This window comes from Schistocerca piceifrons, chromosome 7 (genome assembly GCF_021461385.2).
Source record: "Schistocerca piceifrons isolate TAMUIC-IGC-003096 chromosome 7, iqSchPice1.1, whole genome shotgun sequence".
Classification (NCBI taxonomy): domain Eukaryota; kingdom Metazoa; phylum Arthropoda; class Insecta; order Orthoptera; family Acrididae; genus Schistocerca; species Schistocerca piceifrons.
In genome coordinates, this window is record NC_060144.1 from 453,170,850 (window position 1) to 453,192,990 (window position 22,141).

Sequence of the window (22,141 nt, forward strand, 5' to 3'; positions counted from 1 at the left end):
CCTCCATATCCATCATATCGTATCATAGTACGCCTTATACTCTCCTTGCCTTCTTGGTGGATTTATTAACTTAAAGTCAGTCTGTTTTTAGGTACAAGGTTAAAATATTTCCACTTTACATGTGCTGTTGAACTGGCTGCTCAAGACAGTATTTGAAAAAAGTGTTCATAAGTACTAGACGTTCTACGGATCGGAGCTATATTCCACTTTACATGTGCTGTCGAATTGGCTGCTCAAGAAAGTATTTGAAAAAAGTGTTCATAAATACTAGATGTTCCATAGATCGGAGCGTGGAATGTCAGATCCCTTAATCGGGCAGGTAGGTTAGAAAATTTAAAAAGGGAAATGGATAGGTTGAAGTTAGATATAGTGGGAATTAGTGAAGTTCAGTGGCAGGAGGAACAAGACTTTTGGTCAGGTGAATACAGGGTTATAAATACAAAATCAAATAGGGGTAATGCAGGAGTAGGTTTAATAATGAATAAAAAAATAGGAGTGCAGGTAAGCTACTACAAACAGCATAGTGAACACATTATTGTGGCCAAGATAGGCACAAAGCCCATGACTACTACAGTAGTATAAGTTTATATGCCAACTAGCTCTGCAGATGATGAAGAAATTGATGAAATGTATGATGAGATAAAAGAAATTATTCAGGTAGTGAAGGGAGACAAAAATTTAATAGCCATGGGTGACTGGAATTCGAGAGTAGGAAAAGGGAGAGAAGGAAACATAGTGGGTGAATATGGATTGGGGGAGAGAAATGAAAGAGGAAGCCGTCTGGTAGAATTTTGCACAGAGCATAACTTAATCATAGCTAACACTTGGTTCAAGAATCGTAAAAGAAGGTTGTATACATGGAAGAATCCTGGAGATACTAGAAGGTATCAGATAGATTATATAATGGTAAGACAGAGATTTAGGAACCAGGTTTTAAATTGTAAGACATTTCCAGGGGCAGATGTGGACTCTGACCACAATCTGTTGGTTATGAACTGTAGATTAAAACTGAAGAAACTGCAAAAAGGTGGGAATTTAAGGATAAACTGACTAAACCAGAGGTTGTACAGAGTTTCAGGAAGAGAATAAGGGAACAATTGACAGAAATGGGGGAAAGAAATACAGTAGAAGAAGAAGAAGAATGGGTAGCTCTGAGGGACGAAGTAGTGAAGGCAGCAGAGGATCAAGTAGGTAAAAAGACGAGGGCTAGTAGAAATCCTTGGGTAACAGAAGAAATATTGAATTTAATTGATGAAAGGAGAAAATATAAAAATGCAGTAAATGAAGCAGGCAAAAAGGAATACAAACGTCTCAAAAATGAGATCGACAGGAAGTGCAAAATGGCTAAGCAGGGATGGCTAGAGGACAAATATAAGGATGTAGAGGCTTATCTCATGAGGGGTAAGATAGATACTGCCTACAGGAAAATTAAAGAGACCTTTGGAGAAAAGAGAACCACTTGTATGAATATCAAGAGCTCAGATGGAAACCCAGTTCTAAGCAAAGAAGGGAAAGCAGAAAGGTGGAAGTAGTATATAGAGGGTCTATACAAGGGTGACATACTTGAGGACAATATTATGGAAATGGAAGAGGATGTAGATGAAGATGAAATGGGAGGTACGATACTGCATGAAGAGTTTGACAGAGCACTGAAAGACCTGAGTCAAAACAAGGCCCCGGGAGTAGACAACATTCCATTGGAACTACTGACGGCCTAGGGAGAGCCAGTCCTGACAAAACTCCACCATCTGGTGAGCAAGATGTATGAGACAGGTGAAATACCCTCAGACTTCAAGAAGAATATAATACTTCCAATCCCAAAGAAAGCAGGTGTTGACAGATGTGAAAATTACCAAACTATCAGTTTAATAAGTCACAGCTGCAAAATACTAACGTGAATTCTTTACAGACGAATGGAAAAACTGGTAGACGCCGACCTCAGCGAAGATCAGTTTGGATTCCGCAGAAATGTTGGAACGCGCGAGGCAATACTGACCCTACGACTAATCTTAGAAAATAGATTAAGGAAAGGCAAACCTACATTTCTAGCATTTGTAGACTTAGAGAAAGCTTTTGACAATGTTGACTGGAATGCTCTCTTTCAAATGCTCAAGGTGGCAGGGGTAAAATACCGGGAGCGAAAGGCTATTTACAATTTGTACAGAAACCAGATGGCAGTTATAAGAGTTGAGGGGCATGACAGGGAAGCAGCTGTTGGGAAGGGAGTGAGACAGGGTTGTAGCCTGTCCCCAATGTTATTTAATCTGTATATTGAGCAAGCAGTAAAGGAAACAAAAGAAAAATTCGGTGTAGGTCTTAAAGTCCATGGAGAAGAAATAAAAACATTGAGGTTCGCCGATGACATTGTAATTCTGTCAGAGAAAGCAAAGGACTTGGAAGAGCAGTTGAACGGAATGGACAGTGTCTTGAAAGGAGGGTATAAGATTAACATCAACAAAAGCAAAATGAGGATAATGGAATGTAGTCGAATTAAGTCGGGTGATGCTGAGGGAATTAGATTAGGAAATGAGACACTTAAAGTAGTAAAGGAGTTTTGCTATTTGGGGAGCAAAATAACTGACGATGGTCGAAGTAGAGAGGATATAAAATGTAGATTGGCAACGGCAAGGAAAGCGTTTCTGAAGAAGAGAAATTTGTTAACATCGGGTATAGATTTAAGTGTCAGGAAGTCGTTTCTGAAAGTATTTGTATGGAGTGTAGCCATGTATGGAAGTGAAACATGGACGATAAATAGTTTGGACAAGAAAAGAATAGAAGCTTTTGAAATGTGGTGCTACAGAAGAATGCTGAAGATTAGATGGGTAGATTACATAACTAATGAGGAGGTATTGAACAGAATTGGGGAGAAGAGGAGTTTGTGGCACAACTTGACAAGAAGAAGGGACCGGTTGGTAGGACATGTTCTGAGGCATCAAGGGATCACAAATTTAGCATTGGAGGGCAGCATGGAGGGTAAAAATCGTAGAGGGAGACCAAGAGATGAATACACTAAGCAGATTCAGAAGGATGTAGCGTGTAGTAAGTACTGGGAGATGAAGAAGGTTACACAGGATAGAGTAGCATGGAGAGCTGCATCAAACCAGTCTCAGGACTGAAGACAACAACAAGAACAAGTACTAGACAAGATTACCTGTACATATCACCTTATATCTGACATCCCAGTCTAGTCTCAGTAATTAAAGCCACCTCCAACCAATATTGTGTGATCTAGGTATTTGCTGAATGTAGACTTTCTTTGAATGATACTAAAACTGTCACTGTGGATTTCATGGCCAGTAAAAACCTCCAATAATTAACTTGAGTTCACCTAGATCTGTTACACACATCTGGATAACTTTACAGATTTAACTTCGATCTTGACAGACGTAATATTTTTGTTGACTACAGTAAAGACCCCCACCCCAAGTATGATCTCTGATCTGCCTTTTTGATGTATTTCAATGCCTTTTGATGCCTCATTTTCTGCTTTGGGTGTGTAGTAAAATCTGGAATTTTGTTATGAATACTTCAACAATTTACAGTTAAAATTTTGACATTCAATGTGTCTTTACTTTGTGCCTCATGTGATTTCACTCTCTGTGTATCAACTGGTGAGCACCCATCAGAGGACCTAAACCTACCACCTAGCCTAAAAAGAAAAACCATGAGCACTCTACAAGTACTTCCTTTGTGTAGTGCACCACAGACCTATCAGTGGGAATCCTACAAATCTCCATCCCATAACACTGGTCTGTAAATCTCAGCCAAGACCATCACAGAATCGACGGAACCTTTGGTTGATCCCCGCCACTTGACTCAAACCCAAAGGAGCCCAGTCAATTCTGGGAATAATGCTGCAAATTGTGAGCTCTGCTCACATCCTGCACTTGAAGCCAGATGTCTTTAACACTTCTGCCAGCTGCACACGTAATCTGAGGATGGTCTCAGAACCCAAGCAATAGACATCACTGGTGCCAAAGTGAGCCACACGTTGCAGAGAACTGCACACTGTATGCTCGATAGCTGCAGTCAGGGCCTCCTCTACACCTTGGATGAGGCCAATTGGCAGACATACCAAGTGCAAACTTGATTTCTTTCCGGTCCTGAAGATACTATTTCCCTAAGGGGCTCCATAATACATCTCATATTGGAGCCCCTGATAACTAGAAAATCCATTCCTTTGTGTGTCTGCTCAGAACCTGCTGAGGGAGTGGCCACCTGTCCACTCACAGGGTGAATGGACGAGCCCAGACACACTGCCTCGAGCAACGTGAATGTGTTACGACCCACCACTTACCCTGCAGTGAGGATGGATCTACCACATTGGGTACACTGCAAGGTAGGCAAAACAGTCAACACCTGAGATGTTCCTTGTAGCCCATCAGATACTGTGCCACCTCTACACCCTGAGGCCAGCTCCTCCTGCATCCAAACAGAGCATGCACACATCCTACCCATAATAGTACTAACCAGAATTAGCTATAAAAGCTCACAGAGAGGGCTAAATAAATAACTTCATTATATAGATAAAAAATCTACTCACCAAGCGGCGGCAGAACACACACACATAAAAGACTGTTGTGATTGGCAAGCTTTCAGAGCCAGTGGTTCCTTCTTCAGGCACAAGAGTTAAGGGGCGAGGGAAGAAGGATGAAGGAAAAGGACTGGAGAGGTCTAGGAAAAGGGGCAGATTTCTGGAAAGTCACCTAGAACTCCAGGTCAGGGGAGACTTACCGTATGGGATGAGAATGGAAGACCTTTCTTGGAATACAGGGTACTACTAAAACATTGTGCATGAGTTGTTAAGCATGAAAAGCTAAGTGCATTGTACGTAACAGAGGTGGGAGGAGGATGGTGAAAAATAGATGGGAAAGACAATGAAAGATATAGAAAACTGAAATGGAGTGAAGTAAAGAGTAGTTACAGTGAAGAAAAGCTGAGACGCAAGAAATTAATGTAAATTAAGGCTAGGTGGGTGGCAAGAACCAAGGACATATTGTAGTGCTGGTTCCCACCTGCGGAGTTCTCAGAAACTGGTGTCTGAGGGAAGAATCCAGATGGCACTTGTGCTGAAACAGGCACCAAGGTCACGGATGTCATGTTGTAGAGCATGCTCTGCAACAGGGTGCTGCGAGTTGCCAGTATACACCCTCTGCCTATGCCCTTTCATCCTAATTGATAATTTGGTGGTAGTCATGTCAATGCAGAGAGCTGAACAGTGTTTACATAATAACTGGTACATAATGTGTCGTTTCACAGGTGGCTCTCCCTTTGATACTGTATGTTTTGCCAGTTACAGGGCTATTATAGATGGTGGTAGGGGGGTGCATAGGGCAAGTCTTGCAGCAGGAATGGTCACAAGGGTAGGAAGATGGATGCAGAAGGAGCGTAGGATCTGACAAGAATATTGTGGAGATTGGGAGGGCAACAGAATGTTATTCTGGGTGCAGTGCGCAAAATTTCAGACAGAATGGATCTCATTTCAGGGCATGATTATAGGAAGTTATGGTCCTGTCAAAGTAGCTGATTGACACATTACAGACCACGATAATACTGAGTCACCAATGGTGTGCTCCAAAGCTGTTTTGTGGAAGATCAGCAGTACCAGGTCTGGATGTGATAGCCCGGGAAATCTGCTAGTTAACTAGGCTGGTGGAGTAATTATGTGCAGTGAAGGTTGAAGTGAAAGTGCTGGTGTATTGCTGTAAAGAGTCTGCATCCTAACAAATACGTTTGCCACAGATGCCAAGACTCTATGGGAGGGAATGTTTGACATGGACATATTGTCAAAATGTAAGTACTGTTGTTTGTTGGTAGGTTTAATGTGGATGGAAGTGTGTTGCTGGCCTTTGGTGAGGACAAGATCAACATCAAAGAAAGTGGCATGGGATTTGAAATAGGACCATGTGAAATTTAATTGGGAGAAGGTATTAAGAGATTCCAGGAATTTTAGCAGGTCGGCCTCACCATGAGTCCATATGATAAAGATGTCATCAATGTATCGAATCCAAACCAGGGGCTGATGACTTATGGATCTCACGAAAGCCCCTCAAAGTGACCTATGAAAATGTTGGCATAGGAAGAATCCATCCTGCTTCCCACGGCCATACCCCTTATCTGTTTCTATGTCTGCCCCTCAAAGGTGAAGTATTTGTTAGTAAGTATAAAGTTGTTTAAGGTGAGTGGGAAGAATGTCATAGGTTTGGAATCAGGTGGGTGCTGACTGAGGAAATGTTCAGCAAGAGACAGACCATGTACGTGGGGGATGTTGGTATAGAGGGAGGTGACATCAATGGTGACAAGCAAGGGGTGTGGTGGGAGTGGGACAGACACGGATTTCAGACAATTTAGGAAATGGTTGGTATCTTTGATGTAGGAGGGCAGTCTTTGTACTAAGGGTTGCAGGTGTTGATCCACTAAGGCAGATATACATTCTATGGGTGCTTTGAAGCCAGCAACTATAGGACAGCCAGGATGATTGGGTTTGTGGATCTTAGGAAGAAGGTAAAAGGTGGGGGTGCATGGTTTGGGTGGGGTCAGAAGTTCTATGGATTGAGGTGTTAGTCTTCATGAGTAGCCTGAGGTTTCCTTCTCATTCCATACAGTAAGTCTCCCCTGACCTGTGGTTCTGGGTGACTTTCCTGAAATTACCCCTTTTCCTTGACCTCTCCAGACCTTTTCCTTCACCCTTCTTCCCTCCTTTTCAATCCTACCGCCTGAAGAAGGAGCCACTGGCTCTGAAAGCTTGCCAATCACAACAGTCTTTTATGTGTGTGTTCTGCTGCCGCCTTGGTGAGTAAATTTTTTATCTATACAAGCAAATAATTTTATCAATAGTTGATTGTTTTCATTGTTGTAAATAACTTAATACCCTCCTGATCTGTTGGAGGCTGCTGCCTTATCTAGTTGTGTTGCTGGCCATTCAAAAGAAGTTACAGCTGTGCTATGGACTGCTCAAAGCTACACTTTACAGTTACTGAAATATTATATTGCATCTCTCAAATATAAAAACACGCAAGGAATTTAAGAATTAAACCATCAAAAACGCAGAAAGAGCTAAATATGTAACTTGCTGCTGTGCTTGCGAGCCACAAGTGGCAGCTGGGAGATGATCAGTTGATGGCTGTTAAAAACAAACAAATGAGAACTGCGGTACAGACTGCACAAACCAACACTTTCTAGTTAACCAAAATGCGAGATTACACCTCTTAAACACAAAAACATACAAGGAATTTAAGAGAATTAAACTAAAAATAAGTAAATAAAAAATATGTGACTTGCTGCCCTGCTGGCATTGATTGAAACATGTGTACTGCTGTAATACAACTGCCAATCACTCTCACACTGCCAAAAAGTAAATGCTTCTGCTATATGATTATAAATGCTTCACCATTGACCCATAAGAATCAGCTTCCTCCTTTGGTTCCCATTGTGCAAAAACTAAAAACACCAGTTAAACTCGAGACAACCTGGAAGTCACTTCTCCCACCTCCCACACTGGTGCGCCCCCCTCGTGTGTGTGTGTGTGTGTGTGTGTGTGTGTGTGTGTGTGTGTGGAAGCAAGTCATTTTCTGTGTTGTTCATTCAGAAGCAACACTGTATTGTTCAAAATCATCTAAGGACTCTGAATAAGGTTTTAAAGTACACAGTGTTACATTCACAGTAGTACATCATTGTATGCCTCAAACAAATTGTAAGACAAATTGCAAAATTGCTTGTAGAGTTTGGGAAGAAATAATATAAATCTAAAACTAATATAAACTGTGATAAAATATTGTCATATTAAACAATGACATATCCAGGATGGAACAATGGCAATATTACGCAAAGTGTAGATTGCTACTCATCATGTAGCAGATATGCTAATTTTCAGAGAGGCACTACAAAAAGACTGTCAAACAAGTAACCTTTTGGACAAAAAGGCCTTCATCAGAATTAACACACACACACACACACACACACACACACACACACACTTACTCATGACCACAGTCTGTGGCTGCCAAGGCCAGACTGTGAGCAGCAGTGCACGTTGGGAGAGTCTGGGTGGTGGGGATAAGGAGGAGGCTGGGGTTGGGAGGAGGAGGGGTGGCAGGATAGGGATGGGGGACAGTGAAGTGCTGCTTGAGGGGACATAAAGGGACAAGGTGGACAGAGGGTAGGGCATCTAGGTGCAGTCAGGAGGTTAGACAGTGAGGATGGGGAGGAGGGAAAGGAAAAAGAGAGGAATAAAAAGACAGTGGGTGCATTGGTGAAATAGAGTTTTGTGTAGTGGTGGAATGGGAACAGAGAATGGGATAGGTGTGTAAAGGACAATGACCAGAGAAGGTTGAGGCCAGGAGGGTTACGCGAACGTAGGACATATTGCAGGGAGAGTTCCCACCTGCACAATACAGAAAAGCTGGTGTTGATAGGAAGGATCTGCTCCCTCCTCTGTCTAACCTCACGACTGCACCTAGCTGCCCTACCCTCTCTCCATCTCGTCTCTGTATGCTCCCACAAAGAACACTTTACCATCCTCCATCTCTACCATGTGGTCCCTCCCTCCTTAACCCCACCACTCAGCCTCCTCCTTATGCCCACCACCCAGACTTCTTCCCTTTTCACCCACTGCTGCTCGTAGTCTGGCCTCGGCAGCCAGAGTGTGTGGTCATGTGTGTGTGAGTAGTGTTTGCATGTTTGAGTGTGTGTGTGTGTGTGTGTGTGTGTGTGTGTGTGTGTGTGTGTATTGTCTAATTCTGATGAAGGCGTTTTTGGCGGAAAGGTTACTTGTTTGACAGTCTTTTTTTTTTATGCCTATCTGTGACTCAGCAATCCACTACGTGGCGAGTAGCAATCTCTCCTTCTCAGAATGTTGTCATATTAGTTATACGAACTAACAAATGGTTATATTTAACTAAAAATATGAACCTTGAAAATAAACTATGTATAGTGCAATGAAAGGTAGAGCTGTAATTTAATTCTTGCAGGTATGTGAGAGGCTGTGGTGTCAAGTGGGTCCTTTGTGTTCTACAATCTTGAGACCAGCTGCTCCAGGCACATCCTGTGGCTGGAACATGGTGAGTTCATTTAGTGCACCATAAAGGATGTAAATGTTAGGCTCTAGCTAATGACTCTTAAAAATTCATGTTCTCTATAACAGAAACACTCAGTGAAGGCATTTTTTTATTTCTTTTTGAGTACTATTGATTTTCAGCTTCTTATTGAAAGTAATTTGTTAAATACTTATATTGTGACGGGCATAACATCATTGTGCAATGTGTATTGGAATTTACTGTACCCCTAGATCAAAATAGATGACTTCCTCATGACAACTATGAATACAGCAGATCTGTTTGTGCACACAGATATTTATGTGTCTCCATGTCATCCTTCAAGACTTGCAAAGGATCTCATGAGTTATGCTTTCAAAGGCTTCCTTAACACTTCGGTGCAATACTTTGTACCGGTAAGTTTTGTACTGATTTTGAGACATAGGGAATTCTGTCATTCCCAGTAATGAATTGTCTGGCATGGTAAGGTCTGTGATTCCTGGTCGTCATTTCAGTGGGGCTTAAGGTATTGCTGAACCGTGCCTAATCTAGCGGTCTCGAAATTGTTCATAGAGGAAATCATACACCTGGATGCTGTAACAATTCCCTTGTTTTTGATGGGAGGTACTAACTAGATTTTCTATGTGTTCAAATAAAAATTTTCTTTTGCATACCCATACAAATAACGTGGTCCAAACAGATATCATGATCATTGTATGCATTACATTTTGTAAATTTCCAATATTTGCTTGAAGCAGTTGCTTGACATCGTCAGATGGTGGCTGCTCGTTACTGCTAGCAAATAGCAACTTTCTGTGTCCACAATGTGACAGTCTTGTTATGGAGGCCACTTTTGAAAGTCCTAGGCCTCCTTAACGAGACTGCTAAGGTGTGGATGCCAGCCAACAATCCTTGGAATGTGACAACTCACTGCTCCACCTCTTTTTCAAATTATTCATTCACAAATATCAGTCTAAATCATTTAAGTTTCAAATATTTTTTTATATATAATTTTTCCCACGTGGAATGTTTCCTTCTATTATTTAAATATTTTTTTAAGGTGGTCAAGTATTGTTGACAATGGTTCTTAAAGGTTAGTTTCCTTTTGTGAATGGATTTCATTTGTGACTAGTTGAGTGACAGTGGCATGTTTCCTCTCATGTACCCTTCTTTTTGAAATTGTTGAAAAGGAAAATGTTTCTCCCAATCAAGCAGAATTTCTTTATAAGGTGGGATTTTGCCAAAGTGATCTTTAAATGCTTGGCCAAAAGCTTAAATGTTTAGGAGTCTTTCCATTGTGCCCAGATGTGACTTCAACACTTCCTTTATGTGTTGCATAAGAAGGGATCATAAAGTTGTGATCCTTGAGTGGAAATACAGTGTGTATTTAATGCTCTTATGTACAGGAATATAAATGTAAACTCCATCCACAGGCCATGGTGGGCCCATCAGTATGACCGACCGCTGTGTCATCCTCCACCAATGGCATCACTGGATGCAGTATGGAGGGCCATGGGGTCAACACACCACTAACACAGCCATTGCCAGTTTTTATGACCTTGAGCCATTACTACTCAGTTAAGTAGCTCCTCAATTGGCACCACAAGGCTGAGTACATCCTCTTACAGTGCTCCTATCAAGGAAATATCCCTGGCAGGACTGGGAATCAAAGCTGGGTCCTTCGCAGGGCAGTCAGTCATGCTAACCCTCTCCGCTATTTAGGTGGACTTATACAGTGGAAGTACAGTGTTTTTTATGATATTGCTGTAGAGAAAAGAAGCAAGGTAGTTTCAGTGGTACATTGTCCTTTGTGCAGTTATTTATCATTTACCCTTTTACAAGGGAAATCAGAAAAGGAAATCTTTGGGGAAATAGAGGTTGTGTATAGCGAAAATAGTGCAACAACATATAAGATTATGAAAAAGAATAAAGGAATGTTTCGTTGTAATTATGCAGATTCACCAAGAAGTAATTGTCTGCCTCTGATGGAGAAACTAAGGATCATCAAGAAAGCAGAAGCTTTGTTTTTTCTGGTAAATGCATTACCATACAAGTGGTTGGTATGAAATGTAGGATCAGTGCTCAAGATCCTGCATGATCTACTGCACATGGCAAAATAGTTGGCCCGAAGAGTCCGTCGTTTGTTAATGTCCATTGAAAGGGAGCATCACATGACACATACATTGGAAATGATGAGAATATGCAGAAATAAGGAAGACAATTTGTGCTGCCATGGATTCACCATTTCACCATAAAAATGAATGAGGAGAAGAAAACAATGGAAGTACATGGATTCCCTCCCACCAAATAAGATAAAGACACAGTCCTCTCCCAGGAAGAGTCTGTCTTTTATCAAGAAGTCATCCTCACCAACTATATGAAAAGGAGGCTGCTCAATATTGCACAATGTAAACAAAATTTTCTGACCAGCCACGAACCTGAGATTATGCAGACAAGAAGAGGAATGACTGTAGAAGATGTGTGACTCTTGCACAACAGTGCTCATACTCACACTGCTCAAGGACATGTGCCTCTTTGTTCGTGCTGAGGCTACAGAATCTAACCCCATTTATTTACCAGATGTGCCACCCAGATTTTTTTTCCCACTATCTAAAGCTAAAGGAACCAATTTTTCGATGGGGATGATGTGATTATTGTGGTGGAAAACATATTCCAAGGACAAACTGAGCACTTTTACAGTCATGGCATATGAGAGGTAAAATATCACTGGAAAATGAAATTTTACAAAATCCTATACAGAGAAAGACTAATAAACACACAAAGGTCAAGGATTTCTATTTTTTTTTCTATCCAAAGATATGAACTTTATATAGACAGTCCTTGAATCCCAAGTGTTTTGAAGAGACCTTTCCAGCATGCGTGATTAGAAATTCCATAGATCATTCTTGCATCACATTTCTGTGATACAAAAGTTAATTGTGATTGACTTATATTTACAACATTTACTTCAGGACCACCACTTCTTTTAATACAAATTTCATTAGTGAGTTTTACTCACAACATACTATTTAAAGAAATACTGATGTGTAAGTATGGTTCTGAATCTGAAAATATTGAATACTACATTCATTGTGAAATTGTGGAAAGCTGCATCTACCACAAAACTTAAATTTTAGCTTAAGGTTAACTGAAAAATTTAAAACATTTATGGTATCTGGTAGAAGCCTGCATAAAAAAAATCACACACACACACACAGTTAAGTGGCAAAGAAACTGGTATAGGCATGCATATTCAAATACAGAGACAAATACAGAGATATGTAAACAGACAGAATACAGAACTGCAGTCGGCAAAGCCTATATAAGACAACAAGTGTCTGGTGCAGTTGTTAGATTGGTTACTGCTGCTACAATGGCATGTTATCATGATTTAAGTAAGTTTGAACATGGTGTTGTAGTCGACAAATGAGCAGTGGGACTCAGCATCTCCGAGGTAGTGATGAATCAGTGATTTTCTCATACAACCATTTCATTAGTGTACCGTGAATATCAGGAATCTGATAAAAAAATCAAATCTCCTACATTGCTGCAGCCAAAAACAGATCCTGCAAGAATGGGACCAATGACGACTGAAGAGAATCATTCAGTGTTGCAGAAATGCAACCCTTCCACAAATTACTGCAGATTTCAATGCTGGGCCATCAATGAGTGTCAGCATGTGAACCATTCAGTGAAACATCATTGATATGGGCTTTCGGAGCTGAAGGCCCACTCGTGTACCCTTGATGACTGCACAACACAAAGCTCTATGCTCGCCTGGGCCCGTCAACACCGACATTGGACTATTGATGAGTGGAAACATGTTGCGTGGTCAGAGAAGCCTTGTTTCAAATTGTATCGAGTGGATGGATGTGCACGCGTATGGAAACAACCTCATGAATCCATGGACCCTGCATGTCAGCAGGGGACTATGCAAGCTGTGCGTTGTTATTGGTTGAGTTTGGACTTCATTATTAGAAGTGCATCAAACATGGTTTCTGAACAGTTCATCAGTATTATTCAAAGTTCCATCTATATAGGTTAAGAATATGTTTGAAGCCAATGTTCCTCTGTTATGAGTTTCATTTTAACCCTGTAATGCAGTTTGCAGTATAAGTTCTTACATACAGGAAATGAAATTCCAGCACTACCAATAAATAACATATTAAAGTACAAGAAACGACCCCAAGGAGGAAAGAAGAATAGGTTACAGAAGGTTAGAAATGAGGAGCAGGTCACGCAGACCACTCATTAAGAAGGAACAATCTGTTTTGAAGATAAAGGAAGACAAAGATCTGCTTTAAGCGCTAAACCTAATGTAGTAAATGTGCTAGGAAAGCAGTTATTTTGAGAAATTCTGCTGCCTCCTCTGTTATATTGAACAACCACTGTTTATCTTATACTGATTCTTTGATTACCAAAATGACCACTGTAATATTTATCACAGAAGAATAGTTACATATATGCTGTAAGAATTGACCTGTTAATGATGACCATAGTTACTTGGCATTCAGGTAACAAGATCTTCCAGAAGTAATAAAATACTTTATAGAAAGAGTATCTAATTTGGTATATTTTAAATTTCTTTTGAATTCCTAGTTTGTGCTCAACATCTTGATTTATGTTTGATCAGTAACTTATTGAACACATTTGTGTTACAGTACAGAATCCCACTCTGAATCCAAGAAAAGTAGGTAAAGACTAAAACAAAGTGACCACTGTGTCTTGTATTATAGCAGTGTAAATATAAACTATTGCAGTTTTTTATCCCATGAGCAACAAATACCATTGAGGAATAAATGTACTCTAGATTGAGTGTAAGAATTCCAGGTCTTTGAAGGGGCCTCTGAAAAGTGTGTGTTACCTACCTTAATCAAATTTCTTATCACCCTTTGTGCTGAATAACATGGAGTAAAATACTGTGAAAAATCATCCGCAGCTGTATATCAATAATTATATAAATAATTCATTAATATATTATGTTCAAAAAGTAATGTAGCAATCTAGGAAAATGATTTAGGTCAAAAAGTTGTTGAAAGTGGCCTCCATTATATGATTCACTTAACTGAATATGATGTTGCATACTCTTAAACATCTGTTGTAACAATGGATGCGGTATTATAACAACACATAGATCAATTTCAGCTTTCAGTAATAGTGTGAGGGCGAGTTTTGCAAGTAGCATCCTTAAGTATCCCTGCCCAGTGTTTACAGATAGTTGCACTATCTATACATAGTGCTCACCATTCACAGTGCCATGAAAGAATGTGATGAAGACTGGCATACATGATACTACACAGAAACAACAACATTTTCATGCATACAGAGGGGATTCATGCAACTGATGTGGATTTTCTGTTGCCAGATGCACAAATTCTGTACATTCACATATTGATCAAGATGGAAGCACTTTATGTCAGACTGAAACCAATCATCAAGTTTTTCCTCATCTGGAATTACTGATATAATGGTCCACTGACAGAAAGCTACAGCACTTATGCAGTGCCCTGTAGGCACTGTCAATGGAGATATCAGACTAGTTAGTTAGGCACTGCACAGATCTTATGGAACTTGAAAGAATATACTGCTTGCATTCGATCGATATTCCTTTTATCGATACTTACACTTGACCACTTTTGGCTGTATCTGCTACATTTCCTGTAACCTGCATCTGGTATATTACCGAGATGAGAGATTTGTTTGGTGCTTCCATATCATATTTTCCTGTGAAATTTGAGCTTAATGATCTGTCAGTCAGGTGGTTCATAAGTCTTCTTCTTCTTTCATTCTCTGGCTGTTGACTGCTAGATGTTTTGAGAGAACTTCAGATAACTTAACATGCCATCACTGAAGCAGATATTCAATTTTATGCATATTTATTATCACTGTCTAATTTATTGATGATGATCAACTTTGTATGTGAATCTTCATACTTGTAGTAAGACAGATTTGGAAATGACATACAGTTTCAGATGTCTAACAAAATTTAACTAATAGCTGTTCATAATTATTGGGTGATTGACTTGATGTAACTTTGATAAACATGTGATATGTTAATGCAGTTTACAACAAAACGAGCAAAATTAAATGATGTTCAGATCAATCACACAACCCAGGACCTGCAGGAAATTGTGTGAAATTCCTAAGAATGCAACAGGATAGAATTCTATCATGGGGCTCACATATACAGTACCTTGCAAGTAAATTAAGTAGCCTAGCATTTACAATTAGATTAGATTAGATTAGAGTAGATTTACTTTTATTCCAATTGATCCATAGTGAGGAGGTCCCCCAGGATGTGGAACATGTCAGAAAAACAAAAATACATGACAAATATTTACAACTCAAACAAATAACCTAATGTACCATTCCATAGGTCTCAAGTGGAATGATCGTCATTTTTTAATGAACACTATATGAAAGTCATTTTACAAATACTAATGCATTGAATTTAAAATAAAAAAGTTTTTTATTTATTTATAAGGTAATAAACATGTAATACAACTACTATAATACTTATTTACAATGAACACATTACTGCACTGAAATGGTGCAGAAGTTAGATTGTACTTACACACACACACACACACACACACACACACACACACACACACACACACACATTTACAATGAACACATTACTGCACTGAAATTGTGCAGAAGTTATATTGTACTTATATATATATATATATATACAAATCAGTTGGTTTTACTGAGAAATTCATCAATGGAGTAGAAGGAGTTGGCTGCCAATAAATCCTTTAGGCTTCTCTTAAACTGAATTTCATTGGTTGTTAAGCTTTTCATGGCTGCTGGCAAGTTATTGAAAATGTGTGTTCCTGAATAATGCACACCTTTTTGTACAAGACTAAGTAACTTTAGATCCTTATGAAGATTATTCTTATTTCTAGTATTGATTCCATGAATTGAGCTGTTGGTTTGAAAAAGTGATATATTTTTAATGACAAATTTCATTAAGGAATAAATATATTGGGAAGCAATAGTTAGTATCCCTAGTTCCCTAAACAGGCTTCTGCAGGATGTTCTTGAGTTCACACCACATATAACTCTTACTGCATGTTTTTGTGCCTGGAAAACTTTAGCTTGGTTTGATGAATTACCCCAAAAAATAATCCCATATGACATTATGGAATGAAAGTAAGCATGGTATGCCAGCTTTTTCATTTGTATATCCCCTATGTCTGACAAAATTCGCATTGCAAACAGAGATTTGTTAAGACGCTTCAGCAGTTCTGTGGTTTGCTCCTCCCAGTTGAATTTATTATCAAGCTGTAATCCCAAGAATTTAACACTGTCCAGTTCTTCTATCTTCTTCTCATCGTATGTTAGACATATACTTGTGGGACACCCCTTACAAGTCCTGAACTGCATGTAGCGTGTTTTTTCAAAGTTTAGTGACAAAGAATTGGCTAGGAACCAGTGATTAATGTCCACAAATATTTTATTAGCTGATCTTTCTAAGACTATGCTTGATTTGCTATTTATTGCAATGTTTGTATCATCGGCAAACAAAACAAACTTGGCATCTGGTAATTTTACTGATGAAAGGTCATTGATATACACAAGAAAAAGTAAGGCCCCAAAATGGAACCTTGTGGGACCCCACATGTAATTAGTTCCCAGTTGGATGATGCCTGATAGCTTGATACATGTCTCTTTCCTAATAACACCCTTTGTTTCCTGCTGGAGATATAAGATTTGAACCATTTTGCAGCATTTCCTGTTACACTATAATACTCTAATTTATTTAAAAGGATATTGTAATTTACACAGTCAAATGCCTTTGACAGATCACAAAATATACCAGTTGCCTGCAATTTTTTGTCTAATGAATTAAGCACATTTTCACTGTAAGTGTAGACAGCCTTCTCAATATCAGAACCTTTTAGAAATCCAAACTGTGACTTTGACAGTATGTTATTTGAGATAAGATGGTTATAAAGCCGACTGTTCATTACTTTTTCGAAATTTTTTGAGAATGCTGGCAACAGTGAAATTGGATGGAAATTTGATGCTATTTCTTTATATCCCTTCTTAAACAGTGGCTTAACTTCAGCATATTTCAGCCATTCGTGAAATATTCCACTGATAAATGACTGGTTACACAGATAGCTTAATATGTTGCTTAGCTCAGAATCACATTCTTTAATTAACTTTGTTGATATTTCATCATACCCACTAGATGTTTTTGATTTTAAAGATTTTATGATGGAATTTATTTCTGTTGGGGTAGTGAGGGTCAAATTCATATTATGGAAGTTGCTTGAAATTTCTGGTCTGAGGTATTCCATAGCAGCATCTACCAAACCTGACAACCCCATCTTTTCGGTAACAGTTATAAAATGTTTATTAAAAAGTTCTGCAACATTATACACATCTGTCACCAATGTATCATTTACTCTTAATGCTATTTGTTCCTCTTCATGTCTGATTCTACTGGTCTCCTCCTTCACTATATCCCATATTGTCTTTATTCTGTTATCTGATATGACTATCTTCTCCTTGTAATATATTTGCTTTGACATCCGGATTACAGTCTTTAATATATTGCAATATTTCTTGTAATGTGCTATAGCATCAACATCGGAACTGTTTCGGATTGACAGATACAGTATTCTTTTTGTTTTACAAGATACCCCTATTCCTCGAGTAATCCATGGCTTTTTTGTAGACTTTGCTCTAACCTTGGTAAGTTTTGGGGGAAAACAGTGTTCGAATAAGGTAAGCACTTTATTATCAAAAGTGTTATATTTTTCATTCATGCCATGAGCACTGTAAACATCAGTCCAGTGAATGTCTCTGAGGAGTGTCCTAAAATAATCAATTTTTGGCTTATTGATTACCCTCTTGAGCTCAGATTTAACAGATTTTATATCCTGGTCAGTATTATCATTTAACAGAAGGAACTGCATGTCATGGTCTGAGAGGCCATTGACTATTGGTTTTGTAATATAATTTTGTTCATTGGACTTTTCTGTAAAGATGTTATCAATGGCTGTTTGTGAGCAAGTGGCTACCCTAGTGGGGAACTTTACAGTGGGAATTAAGTTGAATAATAGTGTTACTAACTCGAATAAGTTCTTTTTGGGGGAGTCTGTAAGGAAATCTACATTGAAATCACCAGCAACCACTATTTCTTTGTTTTTGGTTGTTAAATGGGCCAGTACAGCTTCAAGGTGGTTTACAAACAGATTAAAGTTACCTGCAGGTGCTCGATATACACTTAATATTATGAAGGATTTTTTGTGAAATTCTAATTCTGTTGCACATGCTTCCATATGCTGTTCTAGGCAAAATTTATGAATGTCTATGTTCTTAAGTTCATGACAGTTCCTAATGAATGTGGCAACTCCTCCTTTCTCCATTTCTGATCTACAAAAGTAAGATGCTAACCTAAACCCTGTAACACTTAAAAGTTCTATACCAGTGGTCACATGATGTTCAGAGAGGCAGATTATGTCAGCTGGGTTTGAAGACTCTAATTCTTCTATGCAGATAGTTAAATTCATTAATTTTATTTCTCAGTCCTCGAATATTTTGATGCAATAAAGATAGCTGACATTTCACATTGACTGAGTTAAAATTTGGTAGAGTTATAATATCTGCTGACTGTTGAAAATTCTTAACCAATAGCTGTTTATGCTGATGTAATAAGCTGGAATTATATTTTTTGATTTCTTTCTCAAACTGAAGGTTTGTCTCAGTTCTAACCTCTCTTAAAATTTGCTTTCTTTCTGTCCTCCCTACCCTAAAAAAGGGTCTTTTCTGAACCCTATAACCACTGGTATTTTACCACTCATGACAGTGCCTCCCCCCTTTAACTTTCCTGCTATTTCCCCAGCCAATTTACCCTTCCCCTTCCTGTTGACGTGAAGGCCATGCCTAGTATAATACCACCTACAATGAGAATATTGTACATTGCTACCAGTATGGGTGTAAAAAAGATACTATATCACAGCTACCTCAAATCAGTAATGAGGTACGGAATTGTATTTTGGGGTAACTCAAACCATATGTGTCCAATATTAAAACTTCAGGAAACCTTCATTAGAAATATGCACAATGTAGGGAAAAGAAAATCTTGTCGCCCACTCTTAAAAAATCTGAGTATGTGAAGTGTTCCCTCATTACATGTCTATGAGCTGATTATCTTTGCACATAGTGACCCTGATTTATTTTTAGCAAATCATTTTCAACATGATTACAACAGCAGAAATCAAAATAATTTGATGCTTCCCACCCAATATTTAAAACTTTATGCTCAAACTCCACAATACGTGAGTATGAATATTTATAACAAAGTGAAAGGAAGAGAATTGCTCAGTATAAATTTAGAAACACTGAAAAAAAACCTTATATGAAAAACTAAAGCAGAAATGTTACCATTCAGTAAAAGAATTATTTTAACCTGTGATGAGCCTAAAAAATGTGAAAATAGCGAAAGAAACAAAGTACTCTCACCAAATACATTGATTAAAAAGTACGAAGTCTCGTAGTAACAAGCAAGGATATACCGGTACTATAATTAGCAGGGAACATACATATCATGAGAACATGACAACCTTAAGCAAGAAGAACAAAGAAGATATTTGAATGCTCTCAGACAGTCATGGAAAGGGCTTAGCTGGTATCATGTGTAACATGCAAACTATGTTTAAGGTTAGTGGAATAATGAAACCCTTGAGTGAAATTCTAAAAAACTGTGAACAATTTTTGGAGCCTGGAAGAAACTGTTTAATAATCGGTGGTGCTAATGACGTTTGTAGGACTCGCCACAAGATCATTAAGAAGCACACTACAGAAAATTACAAATGTGGACTTCTATGTTGCAAGTATACCACAAAGACATGATCTCATGGAAAAATCTTGTGTCAACAAAGAAATTGCTGTTACTAATAGAAAATTTGAAAAAATATGTCAAAGCTTCCTGAATGCCACATATGTAAATGTACCATCTTCAGAAAGAAGTCATTTTACCAGGCATAGGCTACACAGAAATAAACTTGAAAAAAGCATTCATTAGTCAAGAAATACTTAACTGAGTGTTAGCAGTTGAAGACAAGAATTGCCCTACCATACTACTACCACCGTCACCACCATCGCCACCCATCACAGCAACTGAAATTCTCCAACATAAAAATGAAGATTTAACAGATGTAGTTTCATCTCCTTTATCAATGCTAACAAAGTTCACAGAAAGGTGTACCTCTTCTACACCAGCAACAGAATCTACTACAGTTGGACAAAAATCATTGCAAGAATATTCATCATTAGAAGATGAAACACCATCCACAGCACCACCAGCTGAAGAAATATCTGAAGGCAACATTAAACTTCGACTCAGAAGAAAAACAGCTCCACCGACACATCTCCAGGATTTTTTATTGGCAGGCAGCATCACACAAATAGTAAGGTAAATGGTACACCGAAATCAAAAAATAAAAATAAGTTAACAGTTTTCTATCAGAATGTACAGGGTTTAGGCAGCAAGCTAGGTGAAATACAAGTCCTCCTAAATGACTATTTAAAAGAAACTGCAGTCTTGTGTGTAAATGAGCATTGGCTGAAAGAGACACAGTCATGTACTGCTGTTATTCGTGAATTTGAAATGATAAGTATGTTTTGTAGTGTTAATAGTATGGGTGGTGGTACTTGGATATATGTTAGGACAGGTCTTGATTCAAAAGAAGTTAAATATAGTAGCATAAAATGCATAGAAAAAGACTTTGAATACTGTGTTAACTTTAAAACTAACTGCAGTAAACAACAACAACAGACCAATCTGTTCTTATCTTATAATATGGCAGCAACAGTAACAGAAGTCACTAGATATTTAAATGGGTCTGAAACAATAATTGATCAAGTATTTGTCAATAAGAATAAATGTGAGCATATCACTGAAGTAATAGAGACAGGGTTCTCGGATCATTAGGCAGTCACATTAACATTATATAATATATCTATTAAGGATCCAGTGGTATATGAAAAATACAGAGAGAAATGATTTGTAAATCAAGACAGCATAAGGGTTTTTATCACATGTTAAAAAATGTAACTTGGGACAAAGAATCAACCTGTGATGTAGATAAAAAATTTGAGTCATTCCTAGCAAATTATTGGTATTGTTATGATATCACATTTCCTATTAAATGAGTCAAAATTCAAACCAAAATAAGGACGTGGGTAACACAGGGAATGTAAAAATCTGCAGACACACTACAAAAGTTAAATAAATCTTCAAAAAATACTGTTGCATTAAAACTGTATGTGAAAATTTACAGGAAAGTATATAAAAAAAGTTATAATAGTGGCTAAGAAACTAAATAATGACTCATATATATCAGGAAAGGTACTAACAAAATAAAATCAACCTGGGAGGTAATAAATAGGAGCATAGGTAAACAGAAAAGTAAAAACAGCATTCTTGTAACAAGAAGTATGTGATTTCAACTCCAGAGTGCAACTACCAATGAATGATGATACCATGTTTCTATTCCCTGTTACTGCATTAGAGGTACAAAATGCCTTAAATCAGTTAAAAAATAAAATGACATGTGTCTGTGATGGGATTCCAGACAAAGTAATAAAGAACAGTGCAAGAGACATAGATTCCCCACTTGCTGACATGATTAACATGTCATTTAGCACAGGACTCTTCCCAGAAAAACTAAAGAAATTGATTCTAGTCAAAGGGCAAAACGGTTTTAGGAAAAATAGGTCAACTGACACAGCAATTTATAACTTTTTACAACTGATCATAAATTCTGCAGACAAAAATGAATTAAACTGTGGCCTGTTTTTGGACCTGTCTAAGGCTTTCGATGTCATTGACCATAATTTGCTGCTCAGGAAACTATATTACCATGGGGTCGTGGAATAGCACATGATTGGTCCAAATCCTATCTTTCTAATAGGTATCAGAAGGCAGAGATACAGCATGTGGGTAAAGTCTACTCATCGGCATACCAAAGAGTCAGGTGTGGCGTGCCGGAAGGCTCTGTACTGGGGCCATTGCTGTTCTTAATATTTATAAATGATTTGCCAAGCCATTTACCAATAGCAGAACCGGCCACGGTGGCCGAGCGGTT

The 22,141-nt window shown here is 38.4% G+C and overlaps 1 protein-coding gene across 1 annotated transcript in view; it reads left to right on the top strand.

Annotated features, from left to right (window-relative positions):
* Positions 1-22,141, top strand: part of LOC124805111 (A disintegrin and metalloproteinase with thrombospondin motifs 7-like) — a 267,102-nt gene that overhangs the window by 127,180 nt on the left and 117,781 nt on the right. Inside the window, exon 6 of the mRNA XM_047265562.1 lies at positions 8,970-9,059. Within this exon, the coding sequence (XP_047121518.1) occupies positions 8,970-9,059 (90 nt within the window). The remainder of the gene's footprint in view (positions 1-8,969; positions 9,060-22,141) is intronic.